This window comes from Hibiscus syriacus, unplaced genomic scaffold (genome assembly GCF_006381635.1).
Source record: "Hibiscus syriacus cultivar Baekdansim isolate YM2019G1 unplaced genomic scaffold, ASM638163v2 tig00110653_pilon, whole genome shotgun sequence".
NCBI classification, from domain to species: Eukaryota; Viridiplantae; Streptophyta; class Magnoliopsida; order Malvales; family Malvaceae; genus Hibiscus; species Hibiscus syriacus.
In genome coordinates, this window is record NW_024062813.1 from 92041 (window position 1) to 105028 (window position 12988).

At 30.8% G+C, this 12988-nt stretch overlaps 1 protein-coding gene across 3 annotated transcripts; it reads left to right on the forward strand.

Moving 5' to 3' along the window:
- Positions 1-370: 370 nt before the first annotated feature.
- Positions 371-10733, forward strand: LOC120137198 (protein ENHANCED DISEASE RESISTANCE 2-like). Of its 3 annotated transcripts, none has more exons than XM_039153007.1 (11): positions 371-459; positions 574-627; positions 714-779; positions 873-931; positions 1139-1296; positions 1370-1416; positions 1487-1584; positions 2092-2187; positions 2275-2339; positions 2437-2494; positions 10692-10733. In XM_039153007.1, exons 5-11 carry the CDS (start codon positions 1233-1235, stop codon positions 10705-10707), a joined length of 444 nt encoding a protein of 147 aa, XP_039008938.1. In that variant the 5' UTR covers positions 371-459; positions 574-627; positions 714-779; positions 873-931; positions 1139-1232; the 3' UTR covers positions 10708-10733. The 3 variants fall into 3 exon arrangements, with proteins under 3 accessions (XP_039008938.1, XP_039008937.1, XP_039008939.1); XM_039153006.1 differs by having other exon boundaries at positions 1166-1296; XM_039153008.1 differs by lacking the exon at positions 2092-2187 and having other exon boundaries at positions 1166-1296.
- Positions 10734-12988: the final 2255 nt, after the last annotated feature.

Here is a 12988-nt window from a genome sequence, read left to right on the forward strand (position 1 = left end):
TTGAACTGTTTAATTTTTAGATTTCAGTGAAAGTTAAGTTGATTCGATGATAATCATAAGCTGGGCAAGTTGTTAGCTAACTTATAGCATAATTATACAGTGTGATGCGGCACACTTCACTTTAGAGGGAAGTGTGTTGGAAGAATACCCAATGACCAAGCTTAGTGCTCTGTTTATTACCGTTGTAATTAATTTTATCTTGTGAAATTTTGCGTATATTTGTCATTTTAATGAATGAATAAATGAGGATTCTAAGATGGCCTTTATGTGCACATTCAATTTTTAGTTAATTTTCTTTTGTTTATATTTCTTAGATGTAGACTGTTCTTCTAATGCTTGGCAATTTTAGTAAGCTCAAGGATTGAACCTTGATTTGCCTTTCAGGAGCCTGGTAGAAGTGCTATTATTGATTCCTGCATTCGAGTTACAGACAACGGGAGGGAGAGCATTCACAGAAATGTATGTGAATTATGTGTTCTTTTTCTTGGACTATGTTAATTTTTTGGTTTACGTTTTGTGATTGGTTCATGGCATTGGAGATTTTATAAGGACAGATAATTGTTTGACTTGTAGGTATTCTTCATTTTCACCCTTTATAATAGTTCTAATCACAATGATCAACTTAAGGTGAGGCACATATTTCACAAAACGGTTCTTAATTGACATGTATGATACAGTCACCTCATGTATGAGATATGGAATCAATATTACAGCTAGGAGCTAGTAGTCCTGAAGAAGCAGCAAGATGGATTCAATCCTTCCAAGAAGCAGCTTTAAAGGTCTGAAATGAAATTCTTCCTCTTGTTAATGCACATGAACATCATAAATTTTTGGCATAATATGAGATTGATATTTTTATTGTATTAATGCAGGGTAGTACATACTCTGGAATTGATGTTGCTTGTTCAACGAGCAGATGGCAGTCCTTCAGGTATAACAATGAGCTACCATCCAGCATTGCTATTTAATATATATTATTTCTGGCTTTTCGCTGTCTGTTCACCTATGCTTGGGCACGATTTGAGTTCTGTGCTAATTGCTTGAATAACTTTAGTTGGATTGTTTAGAATATTACTAGTAATGAGTGTAAGAGGACTTAACTCTTGTTTGATTATTATCTGATGTTATTATTTATCAGTTTCTTAGAAGGACTCCTTGCATGCAGATCGAGTGGTTCCAGTAATGCAAATTATAACAACTCTATTGACTAGACACTTTCTTCGTCCACAAAGATGGACAGAGTGACAGCTGATGTTGTAGCACCATCACCTTGGACAATCTTTGGCTGTCAGAATGGTAATTACAAAACAAATATTTTTTACTTTTGAGATAGCCATAACTGTTTTACTAAAACCATGATGTGATGTAGGTCTTAGATTGTTTAAAGAAGCTAAAGATAGAGATTCTCAAGGAAAGGTTGGTATCTTTTGCTTAACAGTGATGGTTTTCATGCAATTGCATTTGACATTTCTCTCCTCATTGGCAGTGGGATGACCATCCGGCAATCATGGCTGTGGGTGTCGTAGATGGGACTTCAGAAGCCATTTTCCAGACACTTACGTCTCTTGGACCCTCAAGAACGGAGTAAACGGGCCAGTACTCTGTATTTTCCTTAAATTAAGCTCATGTATTCTTTTGCAAGAGATGGGCTTGATTTCAATCGTTGTAAATCTAGAATTTCGATTCATTAGACCGTTTCGCATTGGATAATTTTTCACGTTTAGTTGGAGATTTTTCCTCACTGAGTTTGTAAAGGTGATCAATGTCAACTTAGGTTTTGATGCATGATAGAAATAGAAACAATGCAATATTTGCTTTTGATGATGTGAACTTCAATTTGTCTAGATACTTATGAAGTAGTTTAATAACTTGAAAAAGATAAAGAAGAAACTTGCTCTTTGAAGATTATAGCGTGTATAGATTTGGTATCTGTACTTGGTGCATTTTAATGCATCTATTTTACTTATTATTTGTCCTCTTGATGCTATCCAGTGTGTTTTAAAGATTTGCAAACTTAGAATTCTATTACCTAGCAATGTATTTGACTTTTTCTTTTCCAAAATCAATGGAACTTTACAGATTGTCTTGCAGATGGGACTTCTGTTTCTACAAGGGTAGTGTGGTCGAACATCTTGATGGTCATACTGATATTGTTCACAAGCAGCTATATAGTGATTGGTTACCTTTTTCAGATCCAAACTCCCGATTTTGTCATAATATTTGCAAGATAGAGATTTATGTTTATATATATTCACTAACTTGATATAATTGCGGGGGAATGAAAATGAGAGATCTCTTGCTGCGACGATATTGGAGAAGAGAAGATGATGGAACATATGGTAGTAATTGCTTTGAGGAGATTCTCAAAAAATTTATTCAGAAGTCCTGACAGATCTAGTTAAAATTGCAAACTTTCTTTCTTTGATTTTATCACAGTTATTTTGTACCACTCGGTGTTTCACAAGAAGTGCCCCCCCCCCACAAAAACGCTATGTAACATCCTTAATACCGGATTAGTGACCAAATTGTAATATTTCAGAATTTGGTGATTAAAGTGGAATAGTTGAAAAGTTCAGTGATTTATTTGAAAATATTACCTTGAAGATGCTAGTAATTATAAAAAGTATTAAAGGGCAAAAGGGTCATTTGACCAAGAGATGAATAAAATAATGATATATATATATATAGATAAGGATGAGAGATTTTTCCAGAAATCTCTTCTCTATTTTTCTTCTTCATCTTCTTCTTCCTCCCGTGAAAGCTCCAAGGCAAAGGTAAGATTCCTTGTAGCTGATTATTTGTTAATTTTAAGAGTGAGTTTTGATCCTTAGGTAATATTTAAGCTTATGGAAAGCTTAGGTTGTCCTAAAATCAAAAGATGAAGAAGTTATGAAAGATTAAAGAAAATGAGTTTTTAAAGGAAATGTTGGAAAAGAGTTAATAAGTGAATTTTGAGAAGGAATTTGACTTGTTATCAATAAAAATAAGAGATTTATGAAGTTAGAAAGGATTTATAACAAAGTTAAAAATTTAGTAAGATTCTTAATTTTAAGAATCATGATGAGATATGGAAGATAAATATGGTTTATATGTATATAAGTTGGTTTAAGTAATGGTAGTTGAGTTTAAGGACATGATAGGGGCTTAAAATAGAAGATTTGAATGAAGAGTTGAATAATTTCGTGCTTAAAATGGAATTTCTGGGTTGTGTCAATATGCATCGATGCACTCTCAAAATACAAACATCGAATGTATTTTATGCACCGATGCACAAGTAGTGCATCGATGCATCGTTAGGGAATGCATCGATACACTGTGCAATGCATCGATGCATACCTTCATTAAAAGATGAAAATTGGCTTTTCTCTTAGCCTAGGGAGTGATAGTTTCGAATATATCAATTAGTATACTGATAAGTAAGTATAAATGTATTATTATGTAGATATAGAATGAAAGCTTGTTCCGGAACAAACTAAGGATTAGGATTGATTCGAATCAAACGAGGCCCAGGTGAGTGCATACAAGTTAGTTTATGATGTTTAATGGAAATAAGACTTGCGACGAGTCTATTTCCTATATTATAATGTATGAATTTATGATCATATGTATATGTTTGATTTGAGTATATATGATCTAAATTACAATAGGTGTTAAATGATTTGTGTGAATACATGTAGTGTGATCAGTTATAGGATCTAATATGAATGATCTATATTGCATGGGAAGTGAAATAAGTTATATGATGGATGACCATACATGTTACAGGGTATAGGTGATTAATTATGAGAATCAGTATAATATATTTATGACTACATGAGATGGGTGATGAGTTAAATAAGACCAGACTATGGAGTAATATGAGAATATTTAAGAGAATAATATATAAATCAGAAGATAATAAATTAAGAAACTTTATGAAAATGGTATATATATAAATTAGGGGACATGAGCATAACAATGATACGAACCTATAGGATAAACACTATAGGAAAAAGTGATATGCTTAAAAGAAAACTATGATATAGAAGTTATAAAATGAAGAAATATAAAACCTTATGAGAAGGTTATAGGAGCTAATGGAACTAAATTAAATGGATAGAATAATTCATAATTAAATAAGTGAGATAAGTGATCAGGGTTATATGTTATTGTACATGTTAGTATAATAAATCATGTAAGCTGGTACAAAGGGAAAATGAGATAAAGATAAATAGCTTTTACCTATAGGATTGATATAAGATTATATGCCGGTGTGATAACATGTACAAGGGAACTAAGCTCTATGATATGGATCCATGTGAGTATAAGTAACGTGATTGCATAAACTATATATATATTTTTATGATTTGGTATATGTCATTTGATTCCTGGGTATACATGTAGATAATATATGTGGATATAAGCTATGCAAAAGTGATATATGAGACTAGATGTATGAAATCTAAGTGATATGACGTATAGGTTTTTATAATATTACATATGTATGTATGTTAAATGAATTATGTGATGGTATAAGAAATGATATGAATTATATAGGCGAAAACATGTATATGTTATGAGATAAGACATATGACTATGAGTTATGTGAAAAGCTATGTGATACGTGATATGTGAAAGTGAATTACATGTTTATGTGAATATTTGAAATGAAATAAATGATAATGCCCATGTTATGTGTCATGAGAGCTAGGGGTATAGTTGGCATGCCCAAGAGTCGGGGTCTACGCGGTCCTTCGGGACATATGTATATTCTTTAGAACATTTATGAGGTCTTTGAGACACATACTTGGTCCTTGGTATATGTATATGATCTTAAGGAATTTCTATGTGGTCCTTATGGACATTATATGGCACTACGGGCATTTCTACGCGGCACTTTGGTGCATTTATACGAGCTGTGGTGACAGCATTAGTACACAACCTCTATAGACTCACATATCTATAGTTCTCACAAGTGTACCATGGGCTAATCAAAGAGAAACATGAATACAATATATATATATTATATGTGCTTTTGGTTACAGGAATTATGATTTATGGGTGTTTCTTGGTGAAATGATATGTGTGATATGATATACATAAATGATAGAACAAGATCATGTGATAAATAATTGGATGATAATGATAGAAATAGTTAATATATATGATAATGCTAAGAAAGTAGATGATGATATATGTACATGAGTGTATTTGTTATATAAAAAGTGTGTGATTTTGTATGAAATTGTTATATGATTTTGTATGACAAGTTAGTATTAAATGTTCATGTGGTTGTTATATGGAATGTTTTATGATTTCTATTATATGTTTTATTTGCCTCACTAAGTCATCGACTTAGCGTGTGATTGTTTCACACGTAGGTTCGAGAAGAATATAGAGAGCATTGGGGAGCAAGACATGTCAGTATCTCCTTTACAAAGTTCAGATCAGAAAATATGTATTTGGCATGTAAATAAAAATTTGAATTCGATATACTCGAATTAGTTTTTTTAAAATCATATGATACTAATTTATGTAAATTAGTCAATTGTATTTAAAAGTTTTAAATTATTCACTATTTTGTTCAAGTAAAAGTTTTGAAAAGTCATGTGACATCTCGGACTCGTAGCTGGGTCAGATACGGGTTGGGGGTGTTACATTTAATGGTATCAGAGCTACAATTAGCTGATTCTAGGCTTAAATCGAAGTCAACAGTGTTTTAAAAAAATGTACATGCCAACACGAAGTGAAAAGTTTCTGGTCTGAACGGTAAGAAGTGTGTTGTCTTGTTAATAGTTCAATAGTTATTATATTAGATGTTTGATATGAGAGCTTCAAAAGTGAAGCACAAGGCGATAGGCCTGAAGGTAATAACATTCATCTGTCCTGGCCAGGCAGGAGAATAGCGAAAAACCTCAGGGAATGCCTGTACAAGATTAGAAAATGTCTTCATGATGTTGATATTTTGATGTGTTTTCAATTTTCCACTTCTTTAACTCATAGAATGAATGTATCGAATTAGTTGAAAGAGTTAAGAGCACTCGAGTTCAAGGGTGGATTTGAGGAAGATTCTGTTGTTACAGACCTTTGGGTTAAATGATATGAAGATAATGATTAGAAGGTTTTCATTTCTGCAAATGGAGAAGTTAAATTGAGTAGTTTCGTACTAAGTGGAGAAGCTAGAATATGGTGAACAAGTGTCACCATAAGAACGTTAAAGGATCAATGATGTGGTTAGAATTGTAAAAGAGTTTAAGAATAAGTGCATCAGATATGTTTATAAGAAATGAAATCAGAGTTATGGATTTGAATCAAAGGGGTAGTATTGTGTATAAGTAAGATTGTGGATATGATAAAGGTTTGTATTCAAGATGGAAAGAGTTAGCGTTGGCTAACAAGATTGTGTGATGAAATATATTGGAGTTATAAGATTTTAAGATATTGTCAGGATATGATAACCAAATATGAAGTGAATCTGGATACAGTTGTATACTGTGATCATAGTAAAGTGATATAGGGAAGGAAGTGAGGATTTGTATGTTTGAGTAAAGCTAATGATGGATAAGAAGAATTTAAGAATGGATACATCATTAATCCGTTTATAAGACAAAGAAGTTAGAATGTTAAGTGTGAATAATGGAAATTACATGGTGTAGAAATAAAGGTGGATTTATAAGTTAAGTAATTATTGTTGAGATATTTTCGAATAGAAATGATGTATATGATTGATTGATTAGGGCTTGTGCCCTAGATTGAACAGTTGCTATTGACGAGTTGTAATAGTAAAGTGATAAAGTTGTAAGATTTGCAAAAGATGTAAGGTTAAGTCAATCAAGTCTAATGTGGATTTAGATATGGTAGTATATTCTGATAACGTAAATGAGGTATAGTTAAGAAGATACGGATTTGTGTATCCAAAGGAAGCTAAAATTATGAGAGTCTGAAGAAAAGATATGACCTATGCTATAAGAAGATTTAAATTAGGGAAAGTAATCGAATAAGGAAATGAAATGATTGAGTTTAAAGGATCAGATATGATAAAGGTTATGTTGAAGTATAACTTATAAGTGATTAGAATAAGAAAGGTTTGTCAGAGGATGTGAAAGATTGCTTGATTCTACAAAATGTATGTTTTAATCATCCATGATGAAGATTTAAAGTTAGTTTCTTGGTCAAGTAGAAGTAGTCAGAGAAATAAAGAATGATTATATGATTAAAGAAGTTAAGAGATAGTAAAGTGATGATAGAATGAAAGTTGGAGTATGATTGCAAGGTAATTATAAATTGATGAGTAAATTGATTGATTTATGATTTTAAGTGATAAGAACTAATGTATTTTATACTTGATAAGTGATATGATATGGATGTATAAGAGAAAAGGTAGATGAAGAACTAAAGGAATGAAAGTAAGTTTTCTGATGGTGACAGGAAAGATTAAGTAAAGGAAACAATATGAAACATTAGAACACATGTTCTTATCAAGATGTGCAGTGAAAATTAGATGACGAATTTTCTTTAAAAGAGGGGAGATTTGTAACATCCTTAATACCGGTTAGTGACCAATTGTAATATTTTAGAATTTGGATTAAAGTGGAATAGTTGAAAAGTTCAGTGATTTATTGAAATATTACCTTGAAGATGCTAGTAATTATAAAAGGTATTAAAGGCAAAAGGGTCATTTGACCAAGAGATGAATAAAATAATGATATATATATATATATATGGATAAGGATGAGAGATTTTCCAGAAATCTCTTCTCTCTTTTTCTCTTCATCTTCTTCTTCCCCGTGAAAGCTCCAAGGCAAATGTAAGATTCCTTGTAACTGATTATTTGTTAATTTTAAGAGTGGGTTTTGATCCTTAGGTAATATTTAAGCTTATGGAAAGCTTAGGTTGTCCTAAAATCAAAGATGAAGAAGTTATGAAAGATTAAAGAAAATGAGTTTTAAAAGGAAATGTTGGAAAAGAGTTAATAAGTGAATTTTGAGAAAGAATTTGACTTGTTATAATAAAAATAAGAGATTTATGAAGTTAGAAAGGATTTATAACAAAGTTGACAATTTAGTAAGATTCTTAATTTTAATCATGATGAGATATGAAAGATAAATATGGTTTATATGGATATAAGTTGGTTTAAGTAATGGTAGTTGAGTTTAAGGACATGATAGGGGCTTAAAATAGAAGAATTGAATGAAGAGTTGAATAATTTCGTGCTTAAAATGGATTTTATGGGTTGTGTGCATCGATGCATATTCAATGTGCATCGATGCACTCTCAAAATACAAACATCGAATGTATTTATAGCACCGATGCACAAGTAGTGCTCGATGCATCGTTAGGGAATGCATCGATACACTGTGCAGTGCATCGATGCATACCTTCATTAAAAGACGAAATTGGCTTTTCTCTTACCTAAGGAGTAATAGTTTCGAATATATCAATTAGTATACTGATAAGTATAAATGTATTATTATGATATAGAATGAAAGCTTGTTCCGGAACAAACTAAGGATTAGGATTGATTCGAATCAAACGAGGCCCAGGTGAGTGCATACAAGTTAGTTTATGATGTTTAATGGAAATAAGACTTGCGACGAGTCTATTCCTATATTAGAATGTATGAATTTATGATCATATGTATATGTTTGATTTGAGTATATATGATATAAATTACAGTATGTGTTAAATGATTTGTGTGAATACATGTAGTGTGATCAGTTATAGGATCTAATATGAATGATCTATATGATTGCATGGGAAGTGAAATAAGTTATATAATGGATGACCATACATGTTACAGGTTATAGGTGATTAATTATGATAATCAGTATAATATATTTATGACTACATGAGATGGTGATAAGTTAAATAAGACCAGACTATGGAGTAATATGAGAATATTTAAGAGAATAATATATAAATTAGAAGATAATAATTAAGAGACTTTATGAAAATGGTATATATTATAAATTAGGGGACATGAGCATAACAATGATACGAACCTATAGGATAAACTCTATAGGAAAAAGTGATATGCTTAAAAGAAAACTATGATATAGAAGTTATAAAATGAAGAACTATAAAACTTAGAGGTTATAGGAGCTATATGGAACTAAATTAAATGGATAAAATAATTCATAATTAAATAACGTGAGATAAGTGATAAGGGTTATATGTTATTGTACATGTTAGTATAATAAATCATGTAAGCTGATACAAAGGAAAATGAGATAAAGATAAATAGCTTTACCTATAGGATTGATATAAGATTATATGACGGTGTGATAACATGTACAAGGGAACTAAGCTCTATGATATGGATCCATGTGAGTATAAGTACGTGATTGCATAAACTATATATATATTTTTATGATTTGTATATGCCATTTGATTCATGGGTATACATGAGATAATATATGTGGATATAAGCATGAAAAGTGATCTATGTGACTAGATGTATATGAAATCTAAGTGATATGACTTATAGTATTTCTATTATAATGTTACATGATATGTATGTATGTTAAATGATTATGTGATGGTATAGAAATGATATGAATTATATAGGCGAAAACATGTAATGTTATGAGATAACATATGACTATGAGTTATGTGAAAGCTATGTGATACGTGATATGTGAAAGTGAATTACATGTTTATGTGAATATTTGAAATGAAATAAATGATAATGCCCATGTATGTGTCATGAAGCTAGGGGTATAGTTGGCATGCCAAGAGTCGAGGTATACGCGTTCCTTCGGGACATATGTATATTCTTTGGAACATTTATGAGGTCTTTGAGACACATATTTGGTCCTTGGTATATGTATATGATTCTTAAGGAATTTCTATGTGGTCCTATGGACATTATATGGAACTACGGTGCATTTCTACGTGGCACTTCGGTGTAATTCTACGTGGCACTACGGGCATTTCTACGCGACACTTCGGTGCATTATACGAGCTGTGGTGACAGCATTAGTGCACAACCTCTATAGACTCACATATCTAGTTCTCACAAGTGTACCATGGGCTAATCAAAGAGATAACATGAATACATATATATAATGTATGTGCTTTTGGTTACAGGAATTATGATTTATGGGTGTTTCTTGGGAAATGATATATGTGTGATATGATATACCTAATGATAAGAACAATATTAGGTGATAAATAATGGATGATGATATGAAATAGTTATAATAATATATATGATAATCTAAGAAGTAGATGATGATATATGTACATGAGTGGTATTTGTTATATAAAAGGTGTGTGATTTTGTATGAAATTGTTATATGATTTTGTATGACAAGTAGTATTAAATGTTCATGTGGTTTGTTATATGGAATATTTTATGATTTCTATATATGTTTTATTTGCCTCACTAAGTCATCGACTTAGTGTGTGATTGTTTTACACGTAGGTTCGAGAAGATATAGAGAACATTGGGGAGCAAGACAGGTTAGTATCTCCTTTACAAAGTTCAGATAAGAAAATATAGTATATTGGCTGTAAATAAAAATTTGAATTGATATACTCGAATTGGTTTTTGTAAAATCATATGATACTGATTTATGTAAATTAGTCATTGTATTTAAAAAAGTTTTTAAAATTATTCACTATTTTGTTCAAGTAAGGTTTTGAAAGTCAATGTGACATCGCGGACTCGTAGCCAGGTCGAGTACGGGTTGGGGGTGTTACACGCTATATCTGAGCCTGCCTTAAAAGTAATGTATGCCTGAAATATATAAGTAAAGAGAATTCCATCTTTATGTGTTCTCTGTATCCTACTATATACATAATAATACACTATAGGAGCATAAACTGTTTTATAGCCTCGTAGGTTAAAATTTAGCATACTCCTAACCTTGTTCCTAAGCATTACAGGTACCACGTGTTATTGGTTACACATATGTCATGACACATGTTATCATTTGATTGGAAGACTAAATTTATTTTAATTTAATTTTACCAATCAGAGGGTGACACATGTCACCCTCTGGTTGGAAGAAAATAATTTAATAAATTATAATAAATTTACCTACGAATCAAGAGGTGACATGTGTCATTGGTTACACACATGTCATGACACATGTTATCATTTGATTGGAAGACTAAATTTATTTTAATTTATTTTTAATTTAATTTTACCAATTTATTAATCTATGAGGAACCCGGTATAGGAGTCAAAGATTGCGTAATAACGCTAAGGTCGAGCCATGATCACCTAATAAATTGCACTGTAGTGCTGAGGTCGAGTCTTGCCCACCTAACTTGTACTATGTGTCTTTACTACACATTAGTACTACTTAAATTTTCACAGCTACTAGACTCTATGGCATGTCATTAATACCACTGAACCTCAATAACATACTTGAGCATTTAGTCATGAATTAAATCATCCATGACAACGTATAACCATGAAACAAACATTAGGGCAGTTCATACCCAAAATAGCATCCATGTAAAAAATTTCATGCTGATAAAACAAGGTAGACTTATCTCAAGTCTTCCTGATGTATAAAACATCTATGTACATGATGTAAATCATCTATGTGCAATGTCATGCATGTATTGTACTCACATTGACACTTTAAAATTTTCAAAAGATTTTTCCTCACTATGCTCCAACTTAGTCCTTTTTATACTCGATTTGCTTTGAACACAGAGTCAATCACGATCTGTACAAAATCATAAATTCATATCGATACATATGTTAGTATTATACTAACATAAATACATTTCCAATTTATTCAAAATAGTCTCTTGCCATTTAACTTCAATTACAAGCATCCAAAATTATACTCAACATTCAAATCAAACATTTAAACATTACTCTTCAGTTTCTAATCTATTTCCACTTAAATTCTAAAATTTTCATATTCAGACAACTCGAACTGCCTTTAAAGAATCAGTATTCTGTATTGATATACACAATGAAATTTAATTTTGTTTCTTTCGTTGAAAACTAAACTCAAATACAAATATATCCATATAAATAACTCCTTCTAGTTCATTTTGTACAATTTATGGTCAATTTTCAAAGTTGACCGACATAATCAGAATCTGATGCCCCTTTTTTTGACCTTTCTTCGATTAAAAATTCATATCTTTTTGTATATACCTTAAAATTGATCCCATTTGTTTAAACAAAACTAGATAGACATAAGAACACAAATATATAAAAATAACCTCAAAATAATTTTTATAGAATTTCTAATGAAGTTTCAAATTCACTGCTAGATTCAAAAATCTAAATCCTTAATTTGCATCCTTAGGTTCTTCATCAATTCTTACAAACTAATTCTTTAAAACCACTAAACTCTTCATAACCCCAAATCATAAAATCTCATCACACATTATCTTCACCATGAAATTTTTGGTACCAATAATAGAATTTCATGTAGATTAATTCTCTATCTAATAGCTAAACTCAAAAATCAAGTAAATAACTTCAAAATTTGAAAATAAAATTTCTTACCTTGAAGAACCTCAAGTGTCGGTGGAGAGAACTTGCTGCTGAAAGATGTTCAGCTTTCTTTAATATAATAATAATAATTATCTTTAACACATGTCTTAAATATAATTAAATTGATTTTTTATTTAATTTAATAGAAAATTTCATTTTTTCCATTAATGAAACTTAAAAATTATCAATTGCCATTATCATATTTTTCATTAAAATATTCCTTGCTCAAAGATGAATTAACTTGACTTTAACTTACGAAATTCACCATGCAATTTTCAAAAATTACATTTTAGTCTCTAAACTCCACTGTTTCAGTTAAATCTGAAACATTGCACAGTTCTGAGCCAAATTTCTCTGATCTAGAATATTAAAATAATATTTCCAACCATTTTATAACATGTTTCAAATTTTCGTAAAATTACAATTCGATCTAAATATTCGATTTCAATACCGAATTTTACTACTTTATAGCTTTTAACACAATTCCCGTACCAAAATCTGATTCCCACTAAAATATTTGCTTTAATCCAAACTGTT